This window comes from Neoarthrinium moseri (genome assembly GCF_022829205.1).
Source record: "Neoarthrinium moseri strain CBS 164.80 chromosome Unknown scaffold13_Wmoseri_CBS_16480, whole genome shotgun sequence".
Lineage (NCBI taxonomy): Eukaryota > Fungi > Ascomycota > Sordariomycetes > Amphisphaeriales > Apiosporaceae > Neoarthrinium > Neoarthrinium moseri.
Window position 1 is genome coordinate 43903 of NW_026055127.1, and position 26917 is coordinate 70819.

At 52.6% G+C, this 26917-nt stretch overlaps 12 protein-coding genes across 12 annotated transcripts; 4 read left to right on the plus strand and 8 right to left on the minus strand.

Moving 5' to 3' along the window:
- Positions 1-1781: 1781 nt before the first annotated feature.
- Positions 1782-3993, plus strand: JN550_004612 (uncharacterized protein; the record flags this gene model as incomplete). The annotated part of the gene is made up of 8 exons (XM_049316147.1): positions 1782-1932; positions 1994-2022; positions 2076-2111; positions 2166-2213; positions 2265-2409; positions 2522-2587; positions 2640-3019; positions 3082-3993. 8 exons carry the CDS (start codon positions 1782-1784, stop codon positions 3991-3993), a joined length of 1767 nt encoding a protein of 588 aa, XP_049173233.1.
- A 460-nt stretch (positions 3994-4453) lies between these two features.
- On the minus strand, positions 4454-5274 carry JN550_004613 (uncharacterized protein; the record flags this gene model as incomplete). Its single annotated transcript, XM_049316148.1, has 4 exons — positions 4454-4505; positions 4754-4812; positions 4866-5103; positions 5171-5274. The coding sequence occupies 4 exons, from the start codon at positions 5272-5274 to the stop codon at positions 4454-4456; spliced, it is 453 nt and encodes a 150-aa protein (XP_049173234.1).
- Positions 5275-6112: 838 nt separating this feature from the next.
- JN550_004614 (uncharacterized protein) lies at positions 6113-6748 on the minus strand (the record flags this gene model as incomplete). The annotated part of the gene is made up of 1 exon (XM_049316149.1): positions 6113-6748. The coding sequence occupies one exon, from the start codon at positions 6746-6748 to the stop codon at positions 6113-6115; it is 636 nt and encodes a 211-aa protein (XP_049173235.1).
- A 537-nt stretch (positions 6749-7285) lies between these two features.
- Positions 7286-9295, minus strand: JN550_004615 (uncharacterized protein; the record flags this gene model as incomplete). Its single annotated transcript, XM_049316150.1, has 1 exon — positions 7286-9295. One exon carries the CDS (start codon positions 9293-9295, stop codon positions 7286-7288), a length of 2010 nt encoding a protein of 669 aa, XP_049173236.1.
- Positions 9296-9667: 372 nt separating this feature from the next.
- JN550_004616 (uncharacterized protein) lies at positions 9668-10111 on the plus strand (the record flags this gene model as incomplete). Its single annotated transcript, XM_049316151.1, has 3 exons — positions 9668-9735; positions 9799-9830; positions 9912-10111. The coding sequence occupies 3 exons, from the start codon at positions 9668-9670 to the stop codon at positions 10109-10111; spliced, it is 300 nt and encodes a 99-aa protein (XP_049173237.1).
- A 452-nt stretch (positions 10112-10563) lies between these two features.
- On the plus strand, positions 10564-11557 carry JN550_004617 (uncharacterized protein; the record flags this gene model as incomplete). The annotated part of the gene is made up of 2 exons (XM_049316152.1): positions 10564-11189; positions 11287-11557. 2 exons carry the CDS (start codon positions 10564-10566, stop codon positions 11555-11557), a joined length of 897 nt encoding a protein of 298 aa, XP_049173238.1.
- Positions 11558-12272: 715 nt separating this feature from the next.
- Positions 12273-13397, minus strand: JN550_004618 (uncharacterized protein; the record flags this gene model as incomplete). The annotated part of the gene is made up of 1 exon (XM_049316154.1): positions 12273-13397. The coding sequence occupies one exon, from the start codon at positions 13395-13397 to the stop codon at positions 12273-12275; it is 1125 nt and encodes a 374-aa protein (XP_049173239.1).
- Positions 13398-14966: 1569 nt separating this feature from the next.
- Positions 14967-17053, minus strand: JN550_004619 (uncharacterized protein; the record flags this gene model as incomplete). The annotated part of the gene is made up of 2 exons (XM_049316155.1): positions 14967-15601; positions 15661-17053. 2 exons carry the CDS (start codon positions 17051-17053, stop codon positions 14967-14969), a joined length of 2028 nt encoding a protein of 675 aa, XP_049173240.1.
- A 478-nt stretch (positions 17054-17531) lies between these two features.
- Positions 17532-18601, minus strand: JN550_004620 (uncharacterized protein; the record flags this gene model as incomplete). Its single annotated transcript, XM_049316156.1, has 3 exons — positions 17532-18300; positions 18347-18437; positions 18487-18601. 3 exons carry the CDS (start codon positions 18599-18601, stop codon positions 17532-17534), a joined length of 975 nt encoding a protein of 324 aa, XP_049173241.1.
- Positions 18602-19653: 1052 nt separating this feature from the next.
- Positions 19654-22018, plus strand: JN550_004621 (uncharacterized protein; the record flags this gene model as incomplete). The annotated part of the gene is made up of 9 exons (XM_049316157.1): positions 19654-19850; positions 19903-20458; positions 20520-20564; positions 20632-20698; positions 20753-21008; positions 21064-21166; positions 21218-21309; positions 21363-21633; positions 21689-22018. 9 exons carry the CDS (start codon positions 19654-19656, stop codon positions 22016-22018), a joined length of 1917 nt encoding a protein of 638 aa, XP_049173242.1.
- A 682-nt stretch (positions 22019-22700) lies between these two features.
- Positions 22701-23342, minus strand: JN550_004622 (uncharacterized protein; the record flags this gene model as incomplete). Its single annotated transcript, XM_049316158.1, has 1 exon — positions 22701-23342. One exon carries the CDS (start codon positions 23340-23342, stop codon positions 22701-22703), a length of 642 nt encoding a protein of 213 aa, XP_049173243.1.
- A 2714-nt stretch (positions 23343-26056) lies between these two features.
- Positions 26057-26557, minus strand: JN550_004623 (uncharacterized protein; the record flags this gene model as incomplete). Its single annotated transcript, XM_049316159.1, has 1 exon — positions 26057-26557. The coding sequence occupies one exon, from the start codon at positions 26555-26557 to the stop codon at positions 26057-26059; it is 501 nt and encodes a 166-aa protein (XP_049173244.1).
- Between the last annotated feature and the right edge of the window lie 360 nt (positions 26558-26917).

The following is a 26917-nucleotide window of genomic DNA, read 5'->3' on the forward strand; positions in this document are numbered from 1 at the left end:
CGGAAGGGGGGGGGCTGACTTTAGGGCGGCTTTGGTGGGGCTTTACCGGTGTAATCCCACTATCCAAGTTTTGCCTGTGGCCCAAACAACCGAGTTCGCCTTTCTCATATCTAAGCCGCAACGGGAGTTCCAGGATTCCCAGATTCAGGAATCGTACTGCCGTATCATGGAAGATCGAGACGGAAACGAAAGTGTGACTAGGTATTCGATGTAGCAACAAATAAACCTCGCGTTCTTCTTTCAACAGCCCGAGTACGACTAGAAAGATTGCTTCGAACAAAGACGCGCAAAAGAAACTGTCAGGGCAGGGTTACACGCCCTGGGAAGTCTCTTTGATTTGACCCGTCGTGATATAAGAGAAGCCAGGCAGAGTCGGACACGCCTATCATCTTCCTAGTCCTAGCACCCAACTTAGCTCAAGATGCTAGGTTCAGCCTGACAGCTTTCAATACTGCCAAAGTCAGTATGCATCACTTCCCAGTGGGGAAACCCTTTCATGCCAAGACATGAGCCGCAGATATACTAAGGACAGGTTCTTCAGCGAATGGTTGCCGTTGATGGTACGGGGGACGACACTGGTCCGCCACAAGGCCCTGGAAGACCCGACGTAGCACAAAGCTACGGCCAATAAAGTAACGAAACAAACCAGGACAGCTGGCCATAGCCCGAAGGACTGGGCTAGAACTTGCTGCTTCATTCGCAGCCCCGCGAAGAATCTAAGACTGCAGTACAAGGCGTGGCCTAGGGATGCGCCAATAATATGAGTTCGTCTTTAGCACAGAACTCCTCATAGCAATAGAATTGGAACTCTAACGAGGCGAGTGAGATCGCAGACTTTCTGGACAAGCCATTCATCCATGAAACCGGCCTATGCTGATTCTTCTCAAATCGCTGTTTGTGTCGCGCTATCCAGCACCTCTCCTTCGACATCTCAAGTTGCAGTACTTCGATAATAACCCCGTATATAGTAAAGTTAGTCGTGCTCATTCAGCTCAGCAACGTATTACGCATGCTCAAGTGAAAGTTGGTGCTACCAGGCCAGCTGCTCCCGCAACAATGTAAGATGTGCGGAGGAATGTCGCAGGACTCGGCCGATAATTGTGGTCCGTACGAAAAGGCGCGGCTTGTAGTCCGACGAGCAAATGATTTGCGGGGTATTCACATTTGAGACAAGCAGCCTGCAACCCAATTTATAGCATTACGGGATAATCATGAGTCTGAATACTCGGACTGACGGTGCATGTCATCGCCCCGAAGGCCAGTGTCGAGCGTATAGGTTTGTCACCGACAAATGCATCTGCGGAAACCTTATCCGCATGTATCGAGTTCCAGGCATGGCGGTCGTACCAGGTCCATGGTTCGCGTCGATTGTTGACGATTTCGAAAGGATACCTCGGTCCCTGGTCGTGCTGCACGTTACATCGAGCCCCATCTACCCCAGATTCTCGATACTCACCCCCACCACATGTGCGCCATGCGGGGAAACTACCCCTATATCCCAGTCAAAAAGCGTCATTGTCAGCGAACGATATCCCGTACAGATAGTAGGACTGACGCTAGACTGTGTTCTTACGACGCCGCCTTGCTACAACTGGTGTAAACCAGTAGCATGGGTGTTGCAGCTATGAAGCGGGGTTTGTGACGAGAAATTCCGTACATCTATATCAGCATCTCCCCTTTCCCATATTCCGGCGTACCATTTATTAAATGCACAGGAAATATATCTCATACCATCATACTTTTATCTCCAAAGTCGTACCATTGATACCCTTGAACTGATCATGGCAACGAAATCTGGGGAAGGATCAGACCTGGCTCCCACCAGCTCAGACCAAGAAAAGGGTGAAGTCTCCCAGCTTGAACATGTTTCAACCCAGGACAATGTCCCTGGCAAAGGCAACTATTACGAGAAAGATGGGTTGCGAACAGAAGGTAAGCGCACTGAATACTATGGCGAAAGACATGACCAAGTATACTGAAGTATTCAAATCAGGAGATGGTGCTCCACACCAAGACCTACCCGTAAGTCACTGCGAACCTAGTTATCCGAAGAAGTATTGACATTTTATCGAAAGATGACCAATAAGACAAAGATGGCTCTAGTTGCCCAGGTATGTCTAGCGAGCAATTCAAGCATCGCTAGGACCAGACTAACCTTTGGTCAGGCTTTCCTATGGACCGGGTCTCAGATCCCTGTATACCTCTTCGGCGGCGTATGTATATGACAGATACCAGCAAGCACCAACTGCTGACACTATATCCAGGTGCCACCATATATCTACGGGGAACTCGGTGGCACTGATCGCTGGGTATGGTTTGTGCTTGCCAATCTCCTGTCGCTTGCGGCCGTCTGCCCTTTCGTTGGTTCAATGTCAGATCTTCTCGGTAGGCGCTATGTAGCTATCATGGGTAAGAACACCTACACCCACGGGACATTTGTGCGTGTTACAGCAAGTGGCTTAGCACTCTTGGCACCATGCAGCAGCTATTTTCTCGCAGTATGAAGCTCATTCAGGGATAGGTGCATCATTCATCGTGCTGGGCATGATAATCTGCTCTACAGCCAAAGATATGAATGCTTTCATCTGTAAGTTTAGATGATATGGGCCGATGAATACCTAAAAACTAACTGTCTATAGGTGGCATGGTGTTCGCCGGAGTTGGAGCTGGTATCAACGAGCTTACGGCCCTGGCTGCCACATCCGAATTAGCTCCAACTTCAAAGCGAGGTATATACGTCGGAGCTCTGATATTCACCATCGTGCCATTCTGTCCCTCGGTTCTATGGGCACAACTCATCGCGTATCACTCCTCTTGGAGATACTTGGGCTTGTTTTGTGCACTGTGGGCCTTTATTGGGTTGGTACTGACTGTGGTATTCTACTTTCCCCCACCAAGAGTCAACTCGGAAGGTCTAAGCCGACGCGAGGTGCTCAGTCGCATTGACTATATGGGAGGGTTCTTGAGTATCACAGGCATGATTTTATTCATGGCTGGGATGCAATGGGGTGGTTATCAGGTAAACCCCACCCAAGCTCAAAATCATATTAACAACGGCGCAACAAGCTAATAATCACGCAGTACGAGTGGTCTTCTGCGCACGTCCTCGCTCCATTGATACTTGGACTCGCTCTACTCATAGGTTTCGTCGTCTGGGAAGCCTACTTCGCACAATACCCAATGTTCCCACGCCGCCTTAACCAAGCGCCATCCATTCTGATCTGGACACTGGTCATCACCTTTATCTCAGGCGCCAACTTTTTCTCGATTCTTATGTTCTGGCCCGTCCAGGCATTCAATGTCTACGGACATGACCCGATCGGAGTTGGTGTCCGAGGTCTCCCCGTCGGCTTCGGAATCATGGTTGGCGCTGTCGTCGTCCTGGTGCTGCTTTCAGTCTTCAGGGGTCAGAACAAAACCTTGATGATAGCATCGTCCGTCCTCATGACAGCCGGCTGTGGCGCCATTGCCGTTGCAGATGTCGACAACTTGTCTCAACTCTGGGGAATTCTAGTCATTGCTGGACTTGGTATTGGAGGAATCGTCGTCCCTGCATCCATCATCACTACCATCATATGCCCAGATGATCTCATTGCCACAGTCGCTGCATTAACTCTCAGCATTCGTGTGATTGGGGGCAGTATTGGGTACTGCGTTTACTTCAACATATTCGTGTCTAAGTTTGGGCCTGCGGCAGTTCACCACATTGGGGGTACGCTGATGGAAGCGGGCATCAACTCAACCGCAGTCATCGCAGAAGTCATTGAGCTTACCTCGGAGAGTCTGATCGACCGTATAGCTGACATTCCCGGGATAGCTGGTAACCAAGCACTGTATGACGCAGTCGTCAGAGCTGGGCAAGTGGCCTACGCTGAGTCGTATAAGTGGGTGTACTACGCCAGCGTCGCGTTTGGTGGTGTGTCCATTGTGGCTGCGCTCTTTTTGGGAGACATTAGCAAGTTCATGGATGACCACGTTGCCGTAATGATGTAGCTGAGGAGGGTTTGCCCACGGCTGTTATACGATAAATCTGCAATCAGGTTGATGTCGTCTCAAATCATATAATCTATCCTCGTGCGTCGAATTGGAATGAACAGTACCTTCGGCTCACAGAATCCCACCATGGGGCGGACGTTTGAAAGAATTATGATGCTAGATGAGATTGGCGGCGAGAGGAGATGAGAACTTTAAATATTTTCGAACTTGAAGTGGTTGATATACCGCTACCTCCAAGTCTTCTTAATCTTCTTTCTAGAAAGGCGCGATAACGCACACGAGACATGGAATGCCTACTGATAGTTGGCATGGTCAGAAGGTACAGATACCACGTCGGCCTGTCACTGCTCTGTCGCCCCTTTAATCATCTGACCCCCAAATTTTCGGAACGTCAAATAAAAGTCAAGTTTCTCGGGGTCGGAAACAGCCTCATCACTAAATGGATATGGTACAGGGACTAAGAGCCCCCTCCGGAAAGCGGGGCGCTGAGCAAGTTTAACATGCCATGCCTTAACATTAAGATAGTCGTCAATGTTAACACCACACCACTTGTTAGAGCGGGCAAAGATGAAGACCGCAAAGTCAGCGATAGTCAGTTGATCCCCGGCAACGAAGGGGGAGGCAGCACAGGTAAGACGCGAACCGCAATCGAATGACTTTTGTTTGACCTACTGGGCGCTTATCCAGGACGTCGTTCAATCGTCGGCATTCAGACGTGAAACGCCAGCTAGCAAATGGGACCGGCGCAGTTGCGTACCGATTGAAGTAAGCTGCTTGGCCCATCATAGGGCCGTAACCGTTAAACTGCCACGATAGCTGCGCCGGGTGTTAGGCGGATGTGGTAAAGCCGATTGGGAACAAGTGCTTACCCAAGATAGCTGTGTCCAGTACTCGGGCTTAGCGATAGGGTATGAGAGCGTGTGCTCTTTGTCGAACTCGTTGGCGAGGTAAAGCAAGCAAGAGCCGCTCTCAAAGACTGTGACAGACGTGCCATCCTCCTTGATGTGTACCACGGCCGGCATGCGGCCATTGGGATTGATAGAAGCATACCACTCGGTTTTCGGCTCGCCTGCGAGCATATCCATATGGATATAGTTGTACGGAATACTGGTACGACACTAGTTTTATACATACTTCTACACAGTCCGCCAATGTTGGAAGGATGAACACTTACCCAAGCTCCTCAGCTGCGATGGTCAACTTGTCGGGGTTCACAGCTGCACGGCCATAAATATTCAGACCCGGCTTGGGAGCTTTCTCAGGCGGAATTGTAGCCATACTATGAACACTCGGAAGGCGATGGAGATACTGTAAGGGGGGTTTAACTGCCAAAAGATATTCGAGGTGTGTTGGGGTTGCAGCGGTCAAAGTCTGGACCAGTTAATGAAGTTGGCACTCGAACGTGGAGAAAGTTCATCCTTAAATTGACGTAGGATATAACAGAGGTCAACATCCCTTGCATGGAGGTTATGCAGGGAGGAACAAAGAAGTTTTTAAAGAGGCGGTGTAGTTGTCAAACATCGGCAATCCTTGCCTTCCCGGAAGGCAGGCATATTTCTCTCGCTGGCCAGATGCAGTATGATTTCAATAGTGTGCCGCAGAATCGCGGGACGTAGCCGATTTGACTTCGTATCCTGAATATATCCTTCGGGGGATTCAGCGAGCATGCAGACGTCAACCTGGTGACTAGATTTCAATAGCGGCATTCCAGGATGTTGTTGCTTTCGTGAATATACTCCGATGGGTGGTGAAGGACAAAGAGCAGATTGACGGTTCACACATTCGGATGCTTTCACCAGCAAGTACCGACGTAGGCCATCCGGTACCAGACGTGGGACACGCTGGGACATTGGCTTCTGGGTGGATACATTGTGCCTGTGACGGGTCAAAATCGCTGCGTGCACCACTGTGTAATGGGCTCGATTGTAAGTCGCGAGGTTATCTTGGATTTTGTGGAAGAACACCAATCTTGCTGGGGTAAGATATCGTGGATCAATGTATGGGCTACGGAATGAAGTAAGAGTCTGAAGTAAAGACTAATTGTAGAATGAAGAAAAATGATGATATACGACTTTTGGGTGTACATGTAATGGATCAACTCATTGTTTAACGCAATTTACCGGTCAATAAGTGATATACACTTGCGAATCCACTCGTGGTCATCATACAAATCAAATAACTCCTCTCGAAAATATCGCCACTGCTGGAACTCCGGGGAAAAGAAGCCCGCGTCTTCCCAGTCAATCAATGCCATGACTTCCAAGGTCTCCGAGTCAAGCATAAGATTATGAGCTGTCAGGTTGAGGTGACAGAAGACAAACTCGTCAACATCGGACCGCTTTGGACTCCATAACTCTCTCTGATCCCAGTCTGTGACCCAACGTGATGGGATCACGAATCCGTTCAACCCTGTAGTGTTGTGCTTCAGGATTTGGAGCTGTGGCAGGACGGTGTCATAAATGAATCGGTTCGCATTGTCCCTGGCGATTCTTCTGCAGTCTACACACTCTCCAGTAGTAGCACCGTGGAGTTTTGGCATTCTGCAGTGGTCACCAGCCGTATCACAACACACGGACCTCTGGAGAAGTTCTGTTTCCAGGAACAGGAGTCCCTTCTCGTCCCTGCCCCAGGAGAGAAGCTTGGGGACAGGGATTGTGGTGTTGGTGCTGACGAGCTCTAAAGCCGCAGCCTCGTTTCTGAAACGCTGCTCGTCCCAGCGCTGCGCAACTGGCAGCCCAGTTGAGCGACTCATCTCTCGCTCGTTGAGTGGAATTTCTCGCTTGACGAACGAGGTTCGTGTGAATATGTACCTGGTTACCGATGTGGAGGCAACGAGCTGCTCGTCGGTCTGCTATGTAGCCATTTTGGTACTTATGTCTGCGGGTAATGATGGTTTGAAGTACTGGACCAGACCCAGAACAACTTAATTTGGTTTATGCTACAAAAGATGGTGTGAAAAGGGGCCGTGTAGAAGAAAAATGATAACCCTTTGGCAAAGTGAATACTAATGGGTTTATATAGGCTAACAGAATTGTCCCTGTCAGCATTAATTGGCACCGGCCCAGGCCCATGTCTGGCAAGCTGACTCCTATAATAATCGGAGACAACTTGAAACACGAGGTCACATGCTGTCGACAACGCAATTGTCTTCATGGCGGGCTTCTTGGTCAAACAAGATCTGCGACAACAACAGACGTGACAGAATTCAAAGGTCAACTCTTCGATTCCCAATGCGGCTGATCTATAATAGAGTACACAGTGAATTGCATTCCGTTCTTACTCTCACCCCCTACACCTTCCGCCGGACAAGGCCCTTGAAGAAATCAAAACTATTTTCATCGCTTTGCAGCGCCCACATCTTGCCCGTAGGCATGTTGCTTTCATCATTTCTAAGTTCCTCCGCCATAAGCATGCCCCAGTCTCTCGTGATGCCAACGATCCTGGCCCGGACGCCACCCTCGGCCTCCAGGGTCACGATCTGGCGACCGTGGAGCCAGTGGGTGTAGTACTTCTCCTCCATCTCTCTGGTGAATCCCTTCTTGACGAACTGCTTGTAAAGCACTTCCAATCGCGTGACAATCCTAGCCACCAGCCTCTCAATCCGGAAAGGAGCTAAATGGCTCGGGAGCAGCGCATCCAAGGAAGTTGTCGGACGTCCATTTGTTGTATTGATGCCGATACCCAGCACGATCTGATAGGACCCCGATGAATAGGCACAGTTTGAGAGAATGCCCCCGATCTTCACGTACGATGGCTTGTCCGACTTATCTCGCGGATCGAGTGCATAAATATCGTTAGGCCACTTGAGTTTCACGGGCACATCTCCGTAGCCTTTATCGTAGGACTTCACGGCCTCAACTATGGCAATGGCTGCCAGGTATTGGATAAAGACGATCGGTCGACTCGGGGCGAGGTGTGCGGGATGGTTGATGACAGTAGACATGATCAAGGCACCGGCGGGAGATACCCAGACGTTATTACCGCGTCCGCGGCCAGCGACTTGCGTGGTTGCAGCCAGGGTGAAGCCAGTTGGCAATTTCGACAAGAGTTTGTAGTTCTTCTCCAGAAGTGTGTTGGTGCTGGTCACTACTTCGCCGTACATGAAGTAGTCGCCCCATTCCTCAGCGTCGGGATCGACTGCCCGATATGATTTCAGACCGCCATAGAAAGCATGGTGATTGAAATAGGGGGTTTCCTTGGTGTCTGGCCAAGACTCATCATGGATGATGACCCGCTTAGGTATGCTCGAGTAATCAATGATGCCGTCGAGGTTCTTGCCACTCTCATTTGACAAGGTTTTCTTGAGAGCGTTCATGTCCCACTTAGTGTCTGGCCTTTCCAAGTGAAACACATCGTTCTCGCCATTGATATACTCCTCACCATCTTCCTTGGTGATAGCTTCTTGTAACGAGTGAAGTAGGTCGTCCACCTCGGAGCTTGTCATTGCTGAAAGATGCATTCGGGAAAGCGATGGTACCGTGGACGACTCCTGGTTGACTTCGAGGCCCAGCTTCATCAAGCAAGCTTTCAAGAAGGTCGACCGAGCGCCGTCGGCCGCTTTGAGGCTGGAGATAAGCTCATCATATCCTGGTACATCATACTGATGACTGAGATTCTCAGGGGCGAACTCTGGATGCGGGCCAGTGAGGCAAGCCGAGCCTTGGCCTACGGTACAGAAGACGGCAGCTGCCTTCCGATCGCCGCCGTCAACGTCGAGCTCATCGGCGTAAGTGGCCAGCACCTCAACGCCGCCGACTGAACGTGGGATGAACACTCCGCCACCATTGTAATATGACAGCACCTCATCCGGGAGGACGCCTGCCCCCTTGAAGGCATCCTTCTGTACGTGAAGTCTCACAGCCTTGGCGCCCTTCTCGCTCTGATACTGAAAGCCCTTGAACGCACCGCCCCTGCAGATGCCAGGAAAAAAGGCTAGTTCGCGAGGACCGATGACCTCCATGGCCTTGTTGCCGACCTCAAACTCGCACTTTTGACTACCGTAATAGCCACCTGCACAAAAGCCCAGGTAGCCTCCACCTCGGCGCACATACTGGGAAATCAAAGAGTTACCAGCGCCGTTCAGTGCTCGGCAGTAGCCCAAGTCGGCACCGCCAGGGAAGACAAGGAGGGCACAGGTAGACTGCCACGGCTCCTTGAGCAGTGTTGTTTCGGTAATGGGGATCACTGCATAGTAGTTTGGGGCCAGAAGGCGGCGCAGCGAGTAGATGGCGTGCTTGACAGATTCTATCGTGGTCCCAGTGCCGGTGTATACCAGGACATTGAGCTTCCGGGCCGTCATAGTAGTTGATCCGGGTGGCAGGACCAGGAGCAAAGTCGTGATCAAGTGGCTTGTCGGATCCTTCAAATCGGCCCAGGCACAAGAGACCGCACCTATGCAAGACTCCTGCACTTCCTTTTCAGAAACTCCGAAGGCAGAAAATCTTGGCGGATGCGAAGTGCAGGACAACGAAGCAGTTTCAAGTTTGTCGAAGAGGCAGGGAAGTCATCTATCGCCTCTTGGCCGCCGCCTCTGCGCGCGCTCGGGGACCCGTACCGTAACCGTAACGCCGCACAGAGCCGCCACGGCCGCTAAAATATCCCACCAAGTCGATCGGTGGGTGGCCCCGAGCTGGACTCAACAAACAGCCCAGACTAGCTTGTACCGTCCAGGATGTCAAACGACGAAAAGAGGACAGAGCAGACGAACTCGTCCGAGGCCGACGACGAACCGGACGAATGGTGAGCAGCACGCAACATTTCGCGCATGGAAGTCGAGGGCTAATGCGGGCCACTGCCATGCAGGGACAAGCGGATCTTCAGCACCGGATGCGCAGGTACGACATTGAGCGGCGGCCGGCCCAGGCCCATGCACTTTTGAGCCGCCTCATTCAAGGACTAACACGGATTCCATCTAGATGAGAACATGAAGTTGACGGACTGCTATTTCGAGAAGAAGGATTGGCGGGCGTGCAAAGAAGAGGTACGTTTCTGTACAGCCAGACACGAGACACCACTGCAAAGTCTCATGACGCACTACGCTGCCTGCGAACAGCTCGCTGACGAGCGCCTAGATGGAGGTATTCAGGGCGTGCTGGAAAAAACACAACAACGATGAGAGGACGTCGACCAAAGACGCATAACGTAGACCTTGACACGGCGTCTTCACATACATAACTGAGTATGCTATTATAATGCATCACAAGACACTACTCTGCCTCCTGGGCCTGCTCCGTAATTGGCACTCACAGCTTCATGAATGTCACATCACCTCATCACACCAGCTGCCATTAACTTGGCTCTGTGTGTCTCTCTCTCTCTCTCTCTCTCTCTCTCTCTCACTGGCAGCCACTAAGAAGCTCGGCCCGCAGCGCCCCGACCGACCGCAGGCGCGCAGGCCCTGCACGCGGCCTCCAGCGCCCCGAGCCTGCGCATCGGCGCGGCAAACCTGCGTCGTCGTCGTCGTCCAAAATTTCCAAAGCTTCAATCGCAGCCAGCTAGCCAGCCAGCCCGCCCATCTATCGTCCTCGTCGCCCGTGATATAGACATCCACCCCCTCCGACAGATCCAATGGCCTCGCGAGCCTCCACGCCGCTGCGCATAGCAGCGCAGCACCTCAGACTGGCCCACCGGTCCCCGAGGACCTTCGCGTCCGCCGCCACCCCGAAGACGAGCACATACAGCAAGACGCTGCCCTCGTCACGGACGGCCGCCACAGCGACCGCCTCCAAACCCTCGCCGACCAAGCCGGCGGCGGCGTCGCCCGCCGCTCCGGCCAAGAAGACGCTGGTCAGGAAGATCGAGCCGGCGGGCCACCACGTGCCCAACCCGGCCGCCGAGGCGCCGGCGCCGGGCCAGGCCACGCACCGCCGCATCCCGCAGGTCTCGGGGAAGCCGCTGCCGGACGCGCCGCCGACGCAGAACGACGCCGGCAGCCCCATCGACTGGGCCTCGTCCTTCCACGGCCTCGGCACCAGCACCTTCGACCCCGAGGTCGCCAGCCTGCTGCAGGCCCCGCTCGAGGCCGACGACATCGAGGTCAAGCCCGATGGCATCCTGTACCTGCCCGAGATCAAGTACCGGCGCGTGCTGAACGCGGCCTTCGGGCCCGGCGGCTGGGGCCTCGCGCCCAGGGGCGAACTGGTTGTGACGGAGCGCATAGTGTATCGGGACTATGCCCTGGTTGCACATGGCCGGTAAGGATTCCCGTCCCTTCTGACCATCCAATCCAGCCGCGAGGAGTGGTCCTCGTCTGATGGCTAGCATTATTCTAACGTGAGCGGGAAATCACAGGTTTGTCGGCCAGGCGCGCGGCGAGATGCAGTACTTCAGCGATGACGGCATCTCGACGGCGGCCGAGGGTTGCAAGTCGAACGCGCTGATGCGCTGCTGCAAGGACCTGGGCATCGCCTCGGAGCTGTGGGACCCGCGCTTCATCCGCAAGTTCATGAGGGAGCACGCCCACCAGGTCTGGGTCGAGCACGCCACCTCCAAGAAGAGGAAGCAGATCTGGCTGCGCAAGGACGACGAGATACGGTACCCCTACAAGAAGACGACCCTATAAGAAGACGACTTGGGAGTTTTGCTCAGGGCGGCCACCCGGCCGGACGTATTACAGACGCATTCGTGTATGAGGCTCTAGCCCGGACGAGTAACGTCTGGTGGTGGGCGAGTGTATAGAGGATATGTCCTCTGTGGGCAGGGACTGTACGATAGAAAGAAGCGGCCTGGAAGGCATGTACAAGACGACATACGGGTAATTTCAGACACTGATAGACAACCCCTGACTAGAATGGGGAGCTGCTCCGCCAGAGCGACTAACGTGCAATAATAGTACACCAATCTCCTTTAATGACAATGCCACATGCACAGTATGCCGCGTTGTGATCATATGCCTCGCCGGTAGGGCGAAGACTGGTGCAAGACTCGCGAGCCAGATGTTTTACCCAGACGGGGCGAGTATATCAGAGTTGATAGTGAATGTTGGGATTGCGCAGTAATGATACACGCGGCATCGGCCGTCTGCTGAAGATCTAGGCCATCACCCACTCCTCTCTACCGTCTTCATGAGAGACCAAGCCCAGATGCAACTCTTCGACCGGCTCAGACCTAGACGAGCCTGGTTCATTCGAAATCAAGGGGAAACCTGTAAGAACACCTCGCGCCGCCGTCCAGAACCGTTACCTAACCCCTGTTCCCCAAAATCACAAACCCGTCGTGCATGCAAAGGAGGTATCTATCATTTCTCAAAAGTTGGCGTCCCATGGGGCTTAGTAGTACTAGTCCTGGGGCTCGTTCGGGCCCTCTGTCGGCTCGCCCGTCGTCATGGACCCCCAGCCCAGGAAGTTCCAGGGGGCTTTGCTGCTGCCGGTCCTACTGGCAGCCTGCGGCCGGTGTCTGAGGCCGTCGTTGACGTCGTCCTCGGCGCCGCTCTCGGCCTCGATCTTCTCGAAGTCGACCTCGCTCTTGCTCTTGCTCAGCGCACTGAACATGCTGTGCCCGCTCTGCGGCCTGCTCGACGACGAGACGGCCGCGGTGGCCTCCCCGCCGTCGAGGCTCATGCTCGTGGGCCGCGTGTCCTTGCGTGCGGCCTCCTGCGCCTTGCGGTCCTGCTCGCCCTTCTCGAGCTCCTTAGCCTCCTTGTCGAGGGCGGTGAGCAGGAACCCGAGCTTCTCCTTCTGCAGCGCGATGAAGCTCATCTTCTCGTCGGCGCCGCGGATGTTGTCGGGCACCAGGGTCCCGCTCGCCGACAGATCTTCTCCGCCGCGGCTGGCTCCTCTGTATGCGCCGGATCCGGCGGCGCCTAGCGCACCGGCCCCAGTGGCGGCGCTCACGGCGCCCGCCAGGAGGTTGTAGAAGTCGTGGCCGGCGCCGGTCGCGCCGCCGACGCCGCTCGTCCACCGGGCCGCAGGGACGCTGAACCTAGCCAGCAACGTCTGGGTGTAGGACTGGGGCGCCTCCTTGGCGCGGACGTCCTCGTCGCGCTCGGCGGTCGGGGGCAGGCCCAGCACCCTGGTCTTGAGCATCTCGATGGCCTGCTTCAGGTAGGCCATGCCGGCGGCCTTGAGCCTATCGTGGGCGCTGGCGATGAAGTCCTCGATGTTGCCCTCGTTCTCCTCGAGGTAGGGGTGCAGGTAAGTCTCGTACAGGTAGCGGGCGCCCTGGGTCTGCGGGAGCACGAGGTACAGCAGGAACAGCAGGCGCAGGTAGGCGTAGAAGGGCACCCAGACGAGGATGAACTCGAACCAGGACTCGACCAGGAGCGCGCACGAGAGGACAGACCAGTACATCAGCCATGGCGTCAGCTGGGCCGGGTCTGAGGTCTTGAGCGCCTTGTAAGAGGCGAACAGCGGGAAGAGGAAGGAGGCGATGGAGCTGAGGATCTTGGGGAATATGTCGAACATGACGGGCGACCGGCGCGAGGACGGATGTCTGAAGAATGGGGTTTTCGAGGGTTCGTATATCGTTTTAGGTCAGCACCGAGATATCGTGCCGCCCAGGACTTTGGTACTGTTCGCCAGCGAGGTTGTAAGATAAGACGGGAATCGGGTCTAGCGCCACTGCTGGCGAAGTCGACGGCAGGTGTGATCTCGGTGGAGCAGACGATCAACCCGGGAGTCTCGAGAAAGAAGAAAGAAGGCAGGAATGCAGACTGACGAGGCCGGCTGGATCGGCAGCACTCGGCTCCAACATGTGTCTGACAGGCCAGACGGGTGAAACCAAGGTTTCTTTCGGAGCTAGGAATGGGATGGGATGGGATGGATGGGATGGGATGCTGGTGAGTAAGCCAGGCGAGGCAAGTTCGTCGTGGGAGCGGGCGAGCACTGGACCTCACTTACTGCCTGGTTACATAGCCTTCGAGGTATGCCCTGGTGACGAAGCTATCTGCACAAAGGGTACCTAGGTATGAGTTACCAGGAGCCTAGCAACTCTAACGCGAGTGTAGCGTGGGCAGCTGACTGAACGGCGGGCTCTTCAACTAGTTAGACTGCGGTACTGCGGGGCTGCTGGGGCTGCTGGGCTGACGGAACCGCTGGAGCTGCCTTCGATGACGGTTGCGGTGCCTCCCCGCGGTTGAACCCCACGGCTTGGCGTCCCTTGAGTCCCTTCAGCTTATCGCGCCTGACCTCAGGCGGACCAGGGGCAAACAGGGGGGAAACCAGCTCAGGTGGGCAGTCGACCGTGGGCAGGGGGCCTGATAACGAGCCGTGCGTCGATCAGCCGCCGTTTGTGGTCGCGCAGATCGCCAACTAAACGAGTCGACACACAGCAGGCCGGCAGGGTCGTGACTTGACAACTTGGACTTGGATGCCTTGCTCCCTTAACGGACAAACGGGATCGGACAAGGGAATCAATGTTCCTGGTCACATTTCCAATGTGGATATCGCTCTCTCAAATACCACGAAACTATCGGCGGCCCCTTTTGGACACGTTTGCAAGCATCCATAATTCCCCCCCGAGATGACACTCTACTCTCAGCCGTGACGCGGCTTTCACCTCCTTCGGGTCACTTGGTTGCCTGATCGCGAGGCTTCAACAACATTTTACCAGCTCAAGTGTCCAGACTGACCACGAAATCTCGGTGCCTGGAGTCTGTCCAGTTTTATCGCTATGAAAAGGACACCTTGAGCGTTGGGGAATGTGCGATTACGGGCTTCACATGACAAAAAGCCGTAAAGTTCCCCCTAAGGACGCACGTAGCCGGCTTACATCTATCTAGGTGCACATGTCCCTGATCAAGTTTTTTATGTGAACAACCACATGCAATAGCATCGGACCAGCTTTCAAAAGGAAAAAGTGCTTGTATTCATAATCCACGGTCAATTTCTTGCAGTATGGGACATCAATTGCCTTGGCTTATTGATTACACCTGTCCTCAACAATACCATCCAGCCCGAAAGTAACAGCGAGTCGAGATTTCCCCGAAGTTGATGTTCAGGTCCCCAACCATTCTACATCAACACTTTGATTGACTATATACCCATGCTCTTGAGTATCTTGCTGCCGAGTGTCTGGCTCTCCGCCTCGCTCTGAGCTTTCCTCTTGTCCCGGAGGGCATTTTGGTAGGCCATCGGATCGTGGCGCACTGACACCAGCGCCTGTGAAGTCGCCGGGGTCGCTTTGCCCACCGGCATTCGCGGGTTGCCCCGATGCACCGAGCACTCGACGATCACCTCTATCGTGTTGTAGTTGTCTCCCGCCGAGTTGCCCGCCTTCATGAGAGCAGGCGAGACCATAAGCGTCACGTGCGTCGCACCTTCGTCGATGTTGCCATTCACCGCCTTCATCAATCCGCCCTGGAACTCGATGTCGTAGCGATGGCGACGGTCCGAGACCCCGGGGTACTCGCAGAACCACCACGACTTCTGCTGCGAGAGTTCGACGTCGAGCTGGATGGCGTCCATGACGAGGCCAAAGAGTTGCTTGCGCAGGCAGCTGCCCCAGTTCTGCAGCAGGTGCTTCAGATCCTTCTCGATGTCCTCCACAAGTTTCCTCGCGTGCGATTGGACATCGTCGGGTTTCGCGTACGAGGCGAGGAGAGCCGCCGTCTGACTCCTCCAAAGGTGGAAATTGCGGTCTTGCCGGTGGCCGGCCGAGACACTGTCAGCTTCGCTCGAGGTTAGCATGCAATACAACATCCGCTGAATGCTTGTTAGACTGGCTTACTCATAGGTTTGAGTTGGTCACTGAATTTGCCAGACCCATATCCCCAGCTTGAGCAGGTACGTGACGCAAACACGTAATTTGCCAGGTAGTCCCAGATGACTGCCTGAGCCAGATCTATGCGGTCGTTCTTAGACCGCAAGAAGAGGGTATATGTTGGCGTGATCTTGTTCAGAACAGCAAGTCGACTTTCGCCGTAGACGGGATACTTTGAGGGCATGACCACGTTGCTGCTGACATGTTGGCGCATATTCCAGGACAGCTTTCGCCACCTCTCTGTGATGTCGCTATCCGGAAGGAGACCAACACCCGGGATCGCCTGCCTTCCAGTCGGAAGCGCCTGCTCTGAGACCTTATTTCGAAGCCATTCATTGGATTGCTCCAGCTCGGCTATCTGGGCGAGGTAGTGTTCTTCTATGTGCTTCAGGCTTGTTTCTGTTGCTCCTTTCTCTTGGATCTGTCGCTTTAGTTCTTTGTTCTGGCCCTCAAGTTCTTCTATGACCTTCTCCAAGTCCTTCAAGGCCATACTCTGCTTGCGAACGTTGGACTCAAGGCCGTTGCACGTGTCACAGACCGTATCTGTGACGATGATCGTTGTGTCACGTGTCTTGCTGCTGGTCGAGATCATGGCAGCCTGGTGAACCATCGCTGGCCCATGCGTAGGGTTGGTTTGGCGCGGACCCGAGGGGTAGCTCACCGCAGACACGTCTTCTATGACTCGGACTGAGGCATTCTTCGTTTTGGAATCGACCTCTGCCGACCCGTGTGTGAAAATGTGTCCAGGCATATCCGGTCCAGTCATGACCTCAGCTACCGTCTTGACTGTGTAACTTGAGTCGTTGCGCACCAAGGGAACACGAGTCAGCTGTGAGCTCATGGAGTCTTGTATTTTGTTCTGATCTTTCGGCCAACTGCTCTGGGGCGATATGCCATTGCCGCGTGCTTTTGGTGGCTGCGAAGGGTTGATAGGTCCCTGCTTGAGGCCTTGCTGAGAAGTATACAGTGTCGGTCTGCCAGACAAAACCAACGCTTCCAGACTTTCTTGGGTGGTTGAGACTGCCTTGCGGTGCAGCTCGCTGTCTTTTCCCGCAAGGTCTAGCCCAATACCAGATTGTGCTTCGGACCAAGGGTAGTTCAGTTTTTTCTCGTTGTTGAGTTGTAGTGGCTGAACATGGAATGGTTTCCTGTCGTTCACGGGGTCTGTATTAACCCTGGAAAGATCCAAACCATTGCCATCTTCAGTTGACGCCGTGTTCCGATCCTCATCTCCGGGTTGCATTTGAAGCGGGTCAAGGTCTTTCGGATCCACGAACATCTTGGGAGAAGATGGCTCGCTACTGAGAGTTTCCACGCCGTCCAATTTGCTGCGTCCCTTGAAAGGCTTCTTGAGTCTCATAATGAACGAATTCTTCGAGTACTTGGGCTCTATACTAGGACGTGGCCCATCGGCAGAGCTGTGCCGACGGCCGGTTCTTTGGACTAAGTGTTCACTCATAGCCCCATGACTTACTGCAGGAAAGGGGTTTGTAACATGCCCATTAGAGTAGTACATTGGAGGAAACATGCGACGTGAAGAAATGGAGAAGCAGGAGTCCGAGGGGCCATGGAGAGGGGGGCCTTCGGTGGCCAGGGAGACCCGACGCTGCTCTTGTAAGAGTACTTTGTGTGCTCATGGTGTGCAGAGTGGTGGCTGAGGCTAGACTACAGGGGAGCCGGCCGTCTCGTCAGCCGGGTACCCAGTGTCGTTCGGTACTTCGCACCCAACCCTGGCCAGAGCCGCTCATTAGCTGAACTCGGTTCGAGAACATGTATTCGGATTTAAAATCTCTAATTCCGCGGAAGACATCGTCTGGGCTTGAAGAAGTATCTGAAGTCTACATTCCGCCGAATGCTACGAACTTGACCACCGTCAGCGTAATGCTAAGGACCGCGGCGAAGATGGAGACGCTGTTTGACAGGATCCGCTGGCGTCGCTCTTTGTCAAACCGAACCTTCATCTCGTTTCCAACTCTGCTCTGCATGCGCTTTTTAGATCTTTCCAAGTCTTTGATGATCTTTTCCACCTCCTTCTTCTCCTCCTTGAGATCCTTGATTTTGGTTGCGTCTTCTTCATCTTGAGCGGCTGCTAACTTGACCTCTATCTTCTCCAAGCTCAGAGTCCATTCACTGAGATCCACCTCAAGTCTCTCGCTGATCCCAAGTCCAGCCTTCGTCTCGCTGATTACCTTCTCGTCATCCACTAGCTCTCGTTGAATATCTAGGACCACCGGGTGCCGGTGATGAGCCAGCTGCAGGATGAGTGACTCCGCTGCTTCTTTTGACCCGTCGAACTGTGCAATCACCGATCCTTTGTTTTGTAATGGAGCCCAGTAATCATCGATCAACTCCTGCTCTCTTCGCAAGTATTCACCGAGCTCTTGGTCCGGTACCTTGTTCCAAAAGGTTGTGACCAGCATGACATTGGCAAGAGCCTCCTCTCCGCAGATGGATTTGAACACATCCAGATACCTCCTCGCAGATCCTTTCATTCTGTTATCTTGGATTCTGTGAAGATAGATTACCCCCTTGAGGGGTATTTTGCCTGCATACTGAGCAGCGAGAAACTCGGTGATCTCAGCAAGGACCTCAGAGTCAGGGCGATGGCTTCCACTGCAGTTAGCACAAGTCTTTGAAATCAAAGGCGACGTACCTGTCGTCAAACCCCGGGGTGTCAACTACAGTGACGGAACTATCGCCGTCTTCGTCTAGATAGATCTGAACGGCTTGAGGGCGACATTGCACTATGAGTCGAATTAGCACTTGATTCATGCACCGAATCTGCCTACTTACCAGACTTGAGACTGTGGCCAACCTCTACGGAGTTGGGTTTTAGTGCGTTGATGAATGTACTTTTGCCAACTCCTGTTTCACCCATCACCAGTATCATTCCGGCATCCCTCTCCATTGTGGGCTTTTCGTTGTTTATTGGATAATTCTAGGGCAGTGGTTGACTAAGTTGTGAGACGTCGAGAGATTTTGGACAGGGCGAGGTACAAAGGAGGGATTCAACTAGGCACCAAGACGCAAGGCTGTCACAGTGCGACTTTGAAAAGTGATGTCTCAAACGGCCCCCATATGCGGGTTTTCACACCGAAATGGAAAGTCGCAATTGCCATCCCGCGCCCGACCAATGGGACAAGCGTGGCTGTTCTCAGATCGGCCTAGAAGTCAGCTCAGCTTGTCAATAGCCCCTGCAAACGTGGGTTGACAGTCACCCGAGCGGCAGGCTGTGAGTCAAGACAACCCCAGGATTGGCTTGGAGCCGCAATATCTAGTCTGATTATCCAGTTCAATCTCTGCCGCGCCGGCTCCTACCAGCAGGATTCGAGTTGAGCTGCAAGCCACCAAAGGTTTGCACATTATCTAGACGCCAACTCTCACGGCGGCAATGATTTGATTGGTGGACGGTTTCTATCATGGCAATGCTGCGATGACTAGTCCAGACCCTGTCACGCAAGGCTTTCCTCCAGGCGTACCGACATTGCCGACCCTCCATGTCAGAGGTCTGGGTGTCTCCACATTCTCCCGGCCAGCACAAGATAAACCTACCGCTGGAGGAGTTACCTTAGGGTCGAACGGAGTACGTTGCAGGTAACAGTAATGTCAGAATAATGCCCTGGTGATTGCGAAATAGAATGCAGTGAAAGCATCGCGGGTGTTGCAGGGGCTGGAATCGAGACGCTGAGGGGCGAGGCTGGGACCAGTCCTGAAGGGGCGTAAGCCACCTCTCTCAGCCGTCAACATAGGTTGCATTCCAGGATGATAATCCCATCCAAGGTTTCCAGGGATTGAGGCAACCCAAATCTCAGCTTTGAAATCTTGCACTGCCGGACCCAGAGAGCCCAGTCGTCCATTTCCTTTTGAACCTTGCTGCATGATGAGAAAACACCCACTTCAGTTTGTCCCAGCCCAACATACATACAATACAGGTAAAGGAAAGTGTTCGAAGTCGGTATCATGTCCGACAATATCTGGCCTCTGATGAACCCGAATTCAACTCCCAATCTTATTGATATTGCGGAGCTTCCAGGTTCGCCAGCTCCAAGGTCTCCGATCTATAGTGTAACGAGCCCGCCATTCCGAACTACCCCCCCGAAAATACCCTCGAAATCTTCGGAAAAGTTCATCGCAATAGGGATTGACTTCGGTACAACGTGAGTCTCTCCATACCGCAGTGATGAACATACTAGTTTGACCCTACCCCAGGTTCTCGGGTGTCTCGTGGGCTTACTCTGAAGATCCTGGCCTCATCCACGAAGTCAGTCACTGGCCATGCGCTGAGTCACAAGTCAAGGATGAGATCCAAGTGCCGACGCAGTACGATCTCGCGGCCAACCACTTTGGGTACATGATCTCACGGGATGCCTTGCCCATCAAATGGTTCAAGCTTCTTCTCCTCGAGGCCAAGGACACCAAAGATGACGTCAAAAACTCCGAGTATCTCGCAGACGCAAGGGTTAAGCTGGCCGAACGCTCGTTGGATGTAGTCGATCTCATCGCAGATTATCTGCGCAAGATTTGGGACCATACGCTGAGCGAGATCAAGACTCAGGTCGATATTGATGCCCTGCCTCTCCGAGTCGCCATCACTATACCTGCTATATGGCCACAATATGCCCGTGAGAAGATGAAGCAAGCCGCACAAAGGGCCGGCATAATGCAATTCAGACCGATTGGAAAGACTAGGCTGGATCTGGTAGAAGAGCCTGAGGCTGCAGCTTTGGCTACTCTACTTGAGAGAAAGAAATACCCTGAGATTGGCGTGAGTTCTTGTGGTCCTCAATCTAACCCTCGTTGGAGCGGTGTCAGCTAACAGCAACTAGGTTGGCGAGGTCTTCATCGTATGCGACTGTGGTGGAGGTACAGTAGTAAGTTACCCAGTCTCGTAAAAACACTGAAGCAATAAATGAGACGGATATTGACCCAGCTTCACAGGATATCATCAGCTATAAGGTAAAATCTATCGAGCCCTTCCGGCTCGAGGAGGCTGCAAAGGGTGACGGTAGGCTCTGCGTCAAGACTTACTAGTTGAATCTGTGAATTGACACCCTTTTAGGAAAATTGTGCGGCGCCTTCTTGATTGACGATGCATTTGAGACATGGATGCAATACAAGTCCGGGCTCAAGTTTGATCAGTGCAAGGCACCCAAGCACGACTTCAGAATTTTTGTGAACGACGAGTGGGAGTACACCATGAAACGTGCTTTCTCGGGCAGCGAGACGAACAGTGAATTCACCCTTCGGCCACCCGCGAGAGCATTCTCCAAGGTCAAGAGGTGGCGGGGTACAAATGACAGCTACTCCCTGAAGAAGTAAGTAGCCCCTGCAAATGTACGATAGAGCCTGTCTGCTTACAATCGGTTGCAGAGAGACCATACGGCAGTTCTATGCCAAGACACTAAACGGAGTCCGACAGCTCATTAGTGATCAGAAGAAGGAAATCATGAGGAAACATGGCAAAGAGCCGAAGGTGAGTTGATATAAAGATTTCTCAGCCCGGGTTGTCTCTAATATTCCGAAGAAAATACTCCTGGTGGGTGGATTAGGCTCCTCGAGATACATCTACAACAGACTGCAAGCAGAGCACCAGAACGTATTGCAACCGACACGAGCGTGAGTAAAGGGATCACTGTCATATATATTGGCTCGCTGACAGGTCTTTCCAGGTGGTCCGTCGTAGCTCGTGGGGCTGTTATCGCAGTCCTCCGCAACACATTCTCAAGCAAGGAGTTCTCCGGAACTACAGACACCAAAGTTAAACACACTCTCTACCAATTACCCGAAATCTCGGCGAGGGTGTCCCGATACAACTATGGAGTGGAGAATGGCGTGCCTACCCGCCGGGCAGATCCACCTGTGGATAGGTCCTGTGACAGAGTGACAAAGGACCCGGACGGGACTGAGATAGTTTGGCGAATGAATTGGTACCTCAAGCAGGTGAGTCTATGGTATGTAGTCCTTTGGCGTTAGTAAGACTGACACACAGTTTTAGGGCGACACAGTCGATAATAAGGATCCGGTAACTTGCGACTTTTACCAATACGTCAGAGACTCCTCCACAAAGAAGGCAACCTTCAAGATAATGACAAGCGACACAGCCCAAGCTCCAGTCCGGAAGGATCACTCAGTGAAGCAGCTTTGTTCCATTGATTGCGAGTTTGATGTGCCTTGGGAAAGTATGAATGTTGTCGCAGGTGTCCGCCGGATCGACAACCTCAATCTTACAATGAGGTTCCAAGGTGAGCCAAAGTGGAGCTTGAAGGTTGGTGAGAAAACAGCGGAGCAGGATGTAAATGTCCAATATACGGGGGGCTCGGCTTGACATGACCAAGGCTGTGAAATTGTTTGGACAAAGGGATCGGACATACTGGTGTACCTTGACGACAAAATTTCCATCAACAAGAAAGAACCTGTGAGCAGTTATTGTATATTTATGACAAGGAAGCTTGGACACCACTAAAGTATCTTCCAATACATGAACCCCACTTCTAGAGCACAGAAGGAGGAGCCAAGAGTTTCCAACTTCTTTTTTTAATGCAGACCAGATGCATGGTAGATGGCAGCCCGCCAAGCCAAGTCTCATCAGATAAGCAGGGTGGCGCCATACCGATCATTTACTCAGAGACTGTACATTTACAATCTCTCCACCCTCGATGAATGTCGTCTCAAACCCAACTTGGCACTCGGCTCTCTCTGTGTCAATCCACGGCTTCTCAGGAGTAATATCATTGGCTAAGGTCTACGTAGGCCTTGTGTGGTACCATCTCGCATGACACATCCTCTAATACATTTCAGAACTACGGTAACATATCTCAGGACAAAACAGAGAATCATCCGGAAGTGTTGATTTGTCAGCGACAATGCCTATCCATACATGAGGCAACAACCGTCTTATATCCGCGCTCTGACTGATCCCAGCCGCACCCAATCAACACGTTGGTATCGTCACAAATAGTTATACATAGCCATCGGAATCTCTTTATATGCATTACATCCAGTGGTGCTTATGCTTTAGTACCTTCATCGAGCCTTGAGGTACGCCTAGAGTTGTCGCGAGGAGGGAGGTGGTCAAGTTCCAACTGGCGTGCGTCCATGTTGGATTGATTGGAAATGCTCCAGTGAACATATATGGCAAGTACCATCATGAAGACCCAAAAGACGAGGATCAGGGCACCTAGCGCGAGGTTGACGCTGATAAGACCCATGAGGTATTTGCAAGCCTTCGCAAGTTCACCATCGTTTTGGGCCAGCATTCTCGACCAGTCGCTTACGCTCTTCAGTGCGACAATAGACCAGGCAAGCTGTATCGACACACCAATGCAAGTCGAAACCATGTTTCTCATCTTGAAAGCGTGCCTGTCACTCGTGTCGGAAGTGCGTGTGCCGCAGAAACTTTGCAAGGCGAAGTAAAGCACCGAGAATCCCCATAGGACCGCCTCGAATATGAAGTAGATGACAACAGCCTTGCTATGCGCTGGCTGGTCAGCATCATCTCGAAATCGAGCGTCGGTGGATGGTCGAAGAATGTTGGTAACGTAGGCTGCAGAATAGGCGCACAGAACTGTGTCCGCAACAAGGAAGAGGAAGGTGATAGTAATGAAGAGCGCGCTGAAAATTGGGTGGGAGGTCTCTCTAGCTTGCGGCATGGCTGCGGATGAAGGGAATCTGTTCAAAAACCGAAAGGGTTCTCCCCGGAAGAGTGACTAGTCTTGAATAAATTGGTAAGAATTGCGTATCTGGCTTGTGTTGGGCTTGAAAGTCTGGGCGACCCGTGTCGATTCGCGTTCGTAGTATCGGTCGACTGTTTCCGGGTGTACTGTTGGTTAGACAGCAAATTTCGTGTTAGCATGTAACATCTGTTAGTAATTCTGGGAGTTCGAAGAATTAGTTGTTACGGCGATGAATTGACACGCGTCAAAGCAATTGGACATGGACTGAACAAGCAACCGTTCAAACCCACGCAGGCTAAACTTTATGAAGGTATCAGTGACAGGAACGAACATTCAAGACACACAATAATCTATCTAATAACGGCGTTATTTGAAAGGAAACGAGCTTTTGTTCTTTTAGTTGGCATAGGATGGATCGAATGGTGAGCTTTATTGTTTTTTGACACTTTAGGTTTTGATTCGAGAGATACACTTGTCTTGCTTTGAAGCCTGACTCATCACAACGGCCTTTACCCTGCTCTGCATTTAACACTCTTCCTTAAGGCACTGCATCATGGTACCGTAACTGGTTGTTGCCGTTCATCAGGGAGATGAGTACCCTTGTCACGATGCTTCTGATACCACGGTACGAGTCCGTCAAACCCAAACAGTAAGTGTCGCAAGAGGATATATACCAGGAGACCTGCGACCAAGCAGAGTGCTATGAGGAGAATAACGGTCAAGGCTTCCAGATTTCTTGATAAGTCATCAAGGCCCGCATCCTGACAATAATGCCACCAATCCCACGAGAAAATAGTAGCTACCACAGCTAGTGGTGCGACTAGTATGAGCTGCAGAGCCCTAATTACGGTGTTCAAGAGACGGTGTAAGGCTGGGTTTGTGGTGTGGCAGCCAGCCAGAATTATGTATATTGCGTCCATGAACGTCACCGCAATGGTTGCGGAAAGAAAGCCGAGTATAGTCTGGGCCTTGCCCCTATTGTCGTCCTGAACACGAGGCAAGAGACGGTCGTTAATGATGAATGCGAAGTATGCACACATGCTAACAATCACCAGACAGGATGCGATCCTGCACGAAGTCTCGAGAGATATGATGTTGCGGAAGCGCATGGTGAAAGGGCTCATAGGGTGATCTGCCTTTGGCGCGATAGTGGACTCGTGATCGATTGTGCCGAGGCGCAGTGTCGCAATGCTTGTCCAGTCGTCTGATTACAGCAGAAGTCTTCAATCGAGGAAGCATACTTATTGAAATTTCTCCATGTTTTTGCGGATGCTGTTGGAGAAAGACTACTCTGAGCCAACAGCCAACCCCATTCCTCGTCGTTCCATGGTTACAATCCATGTTGGTAGACAGGAATGGATAGTGTGCCTAGCGTGCTCATAGCTGGCTTCATTGTTGAACTCCCAACAACACACGAATCCGGGGGTGCGCAATGCTTGAGCCTCCAACTATGTTCGTGATAACCATTAAGCGTCTCCAGGGTCTTCGGTGATTAAGCCAAATCTACATTTGTTGACCCCGTTACTTTACACTGCATTTCTCGACGTTGACACCGAACCTGGAAACTCATGCCGCCGCCAGTGATCTGCATCAAGTTTCCATTGATTTCAATCCTAGGTGCACACTACTAATTGGAGTTCCGTCTACTTTCCGTCGGCCCGATATATCACTCTGTTTCAAAGTTCAAGTTAAGGCGGGGGTTGGGACAGATCATAGTTAAGATTAACCAGATGCCGGCCCAGGCATTGGTGTTAAGTTGGTCACTTCATTTTCTGCATATTTGATAATGATGTTCCGTAAACCGATTCGTTGTGGAATCACGGAGACGCTTCTGCAATGCTCATCACAAGGCATAGCTCATGTCGTCAACCTGAGTGACCAAGCAATGCCAAAATACAGCATATACGCCGCAAACTTTTCCTGGCCCCGCACGAGCTGGCAGTCTGGGACAAACCCAGTCCAAATGAAACCGTGCAGAAAGAAGATGAAAGAGTATACAGCATGAATGGTTCAAGTGCGTGTCGAATCTTCCGCCAACATCTCGAAAGGCAACAGCTGTGAAGTAAGGTAGACATTGCCTCCTCGAAACCCATGCTTTCTTTCCTGTGGTAAACCAATGATCCCTGGATAATCCAATGGCCAGTATAATTTGGCCCTTCCTCCGGACAATCTTTCGTCGATCTTTCGTCCACTCCATGACTTTAGAAAGGGGTGTGTAACCGACTGGGCATTTGCATCCTAACTGCCATCAATACCATCCGCGTTCGTTGGGCCGAACGTGAAGAGTGACGAGCACGTGTGACGAGATCAAGATACTCGACCCACAGTATCCGCACATTGTGAAGGAGATTCCAAGCCCCGAGGTCATCTCAGACCTGTATGCCAGAGAGTCTTGTGAACTCCAACGCCACCTCGTCAACCTGCCGGGCAGCATCTTGAGCTGCCATCTTGGCTTCTCTCAACATTCTTGAACTCTGCTTCGCTGGACTCCTTTTCCTTATGAGCCAGAATGATGTTTCCGTCCCGGATTTCTGCAACTTCTCGATAACACCGTGCAGTTCTTCCCACAGATCGCGATTAGCCACCCGTTTCCCACGGCCCGTGCGCCATCGCTGTCTGACCCAACGAGGAAGCCACTCGGTGGCACCGATGGCAACATACTCAAGATCCGTAGCAATGACTATTTTGCGTCATCCCTCGAGGTGCCAGAGGCGGAATTCCAGCGCAGCAATCACTGCTCGGAGCTTGGCTCTGTTGCTAGTTGGGTCATACATTTCACCGCCTGGGCCTGTCATCTCTAATGGAAATCCGATGGTACCTCCAACCTCGGTGCCATCTTGAAGAAAGGGGAAAGTCGTCACTGGTCCAAGGGTCGAGCCGCCTTTGTATACGAAGCTGCATCCCCCGGAAGGCGGCTGGGATGAATTACTTGTATTTCCACTGTTCCAGCAGCTCCCATCGACCACAATCAGGATTTCACGGCTGTCGTAGCGATTGACGAAGCGAGGCTGGTTCACCCGCACAACTGTCTGCTGTGGGAAATGGGTTTCTGGGGTTTCGCCAGGGCCCCAAGGGATGAAGATGGTGGCTGAGCTCACAATCGCGCGACGTGTCAGGCGCCTTCGGAACGGTCTTCTGCACCGGGAATCCGCCTCAAGATGAACATGACTGGCGCCGTTGACTCTGAGCATTTTGTGACAGCAGAACGGAAATACATTGAGTAAAGGATGATGGGAGAGCGCACATGAGGCGGCTGGACTTCATTCTCGGAGAAGCCAGGTGGGCTTCATCCCTGCATTCGTCACAGCAACGGTTACAACGACAGTGGCGCTACACTTCGGTGATAACGTTTGACTTCACTAACAGCAGACACCCCAATCCTGCCACGATTTGCTACCGGACTATAGGTACAAGGTGCTAGAGCTCAGACAAACGACTTAATGGACTAGCGCCAACGAGATCTTGGGAATCGACAAGCTGCCGGGATGCCCGCTAATCAGTGTTCAAGACGTAATTGCAACCCAAACGCAAGCCGCTGTTGGCACCGCCAG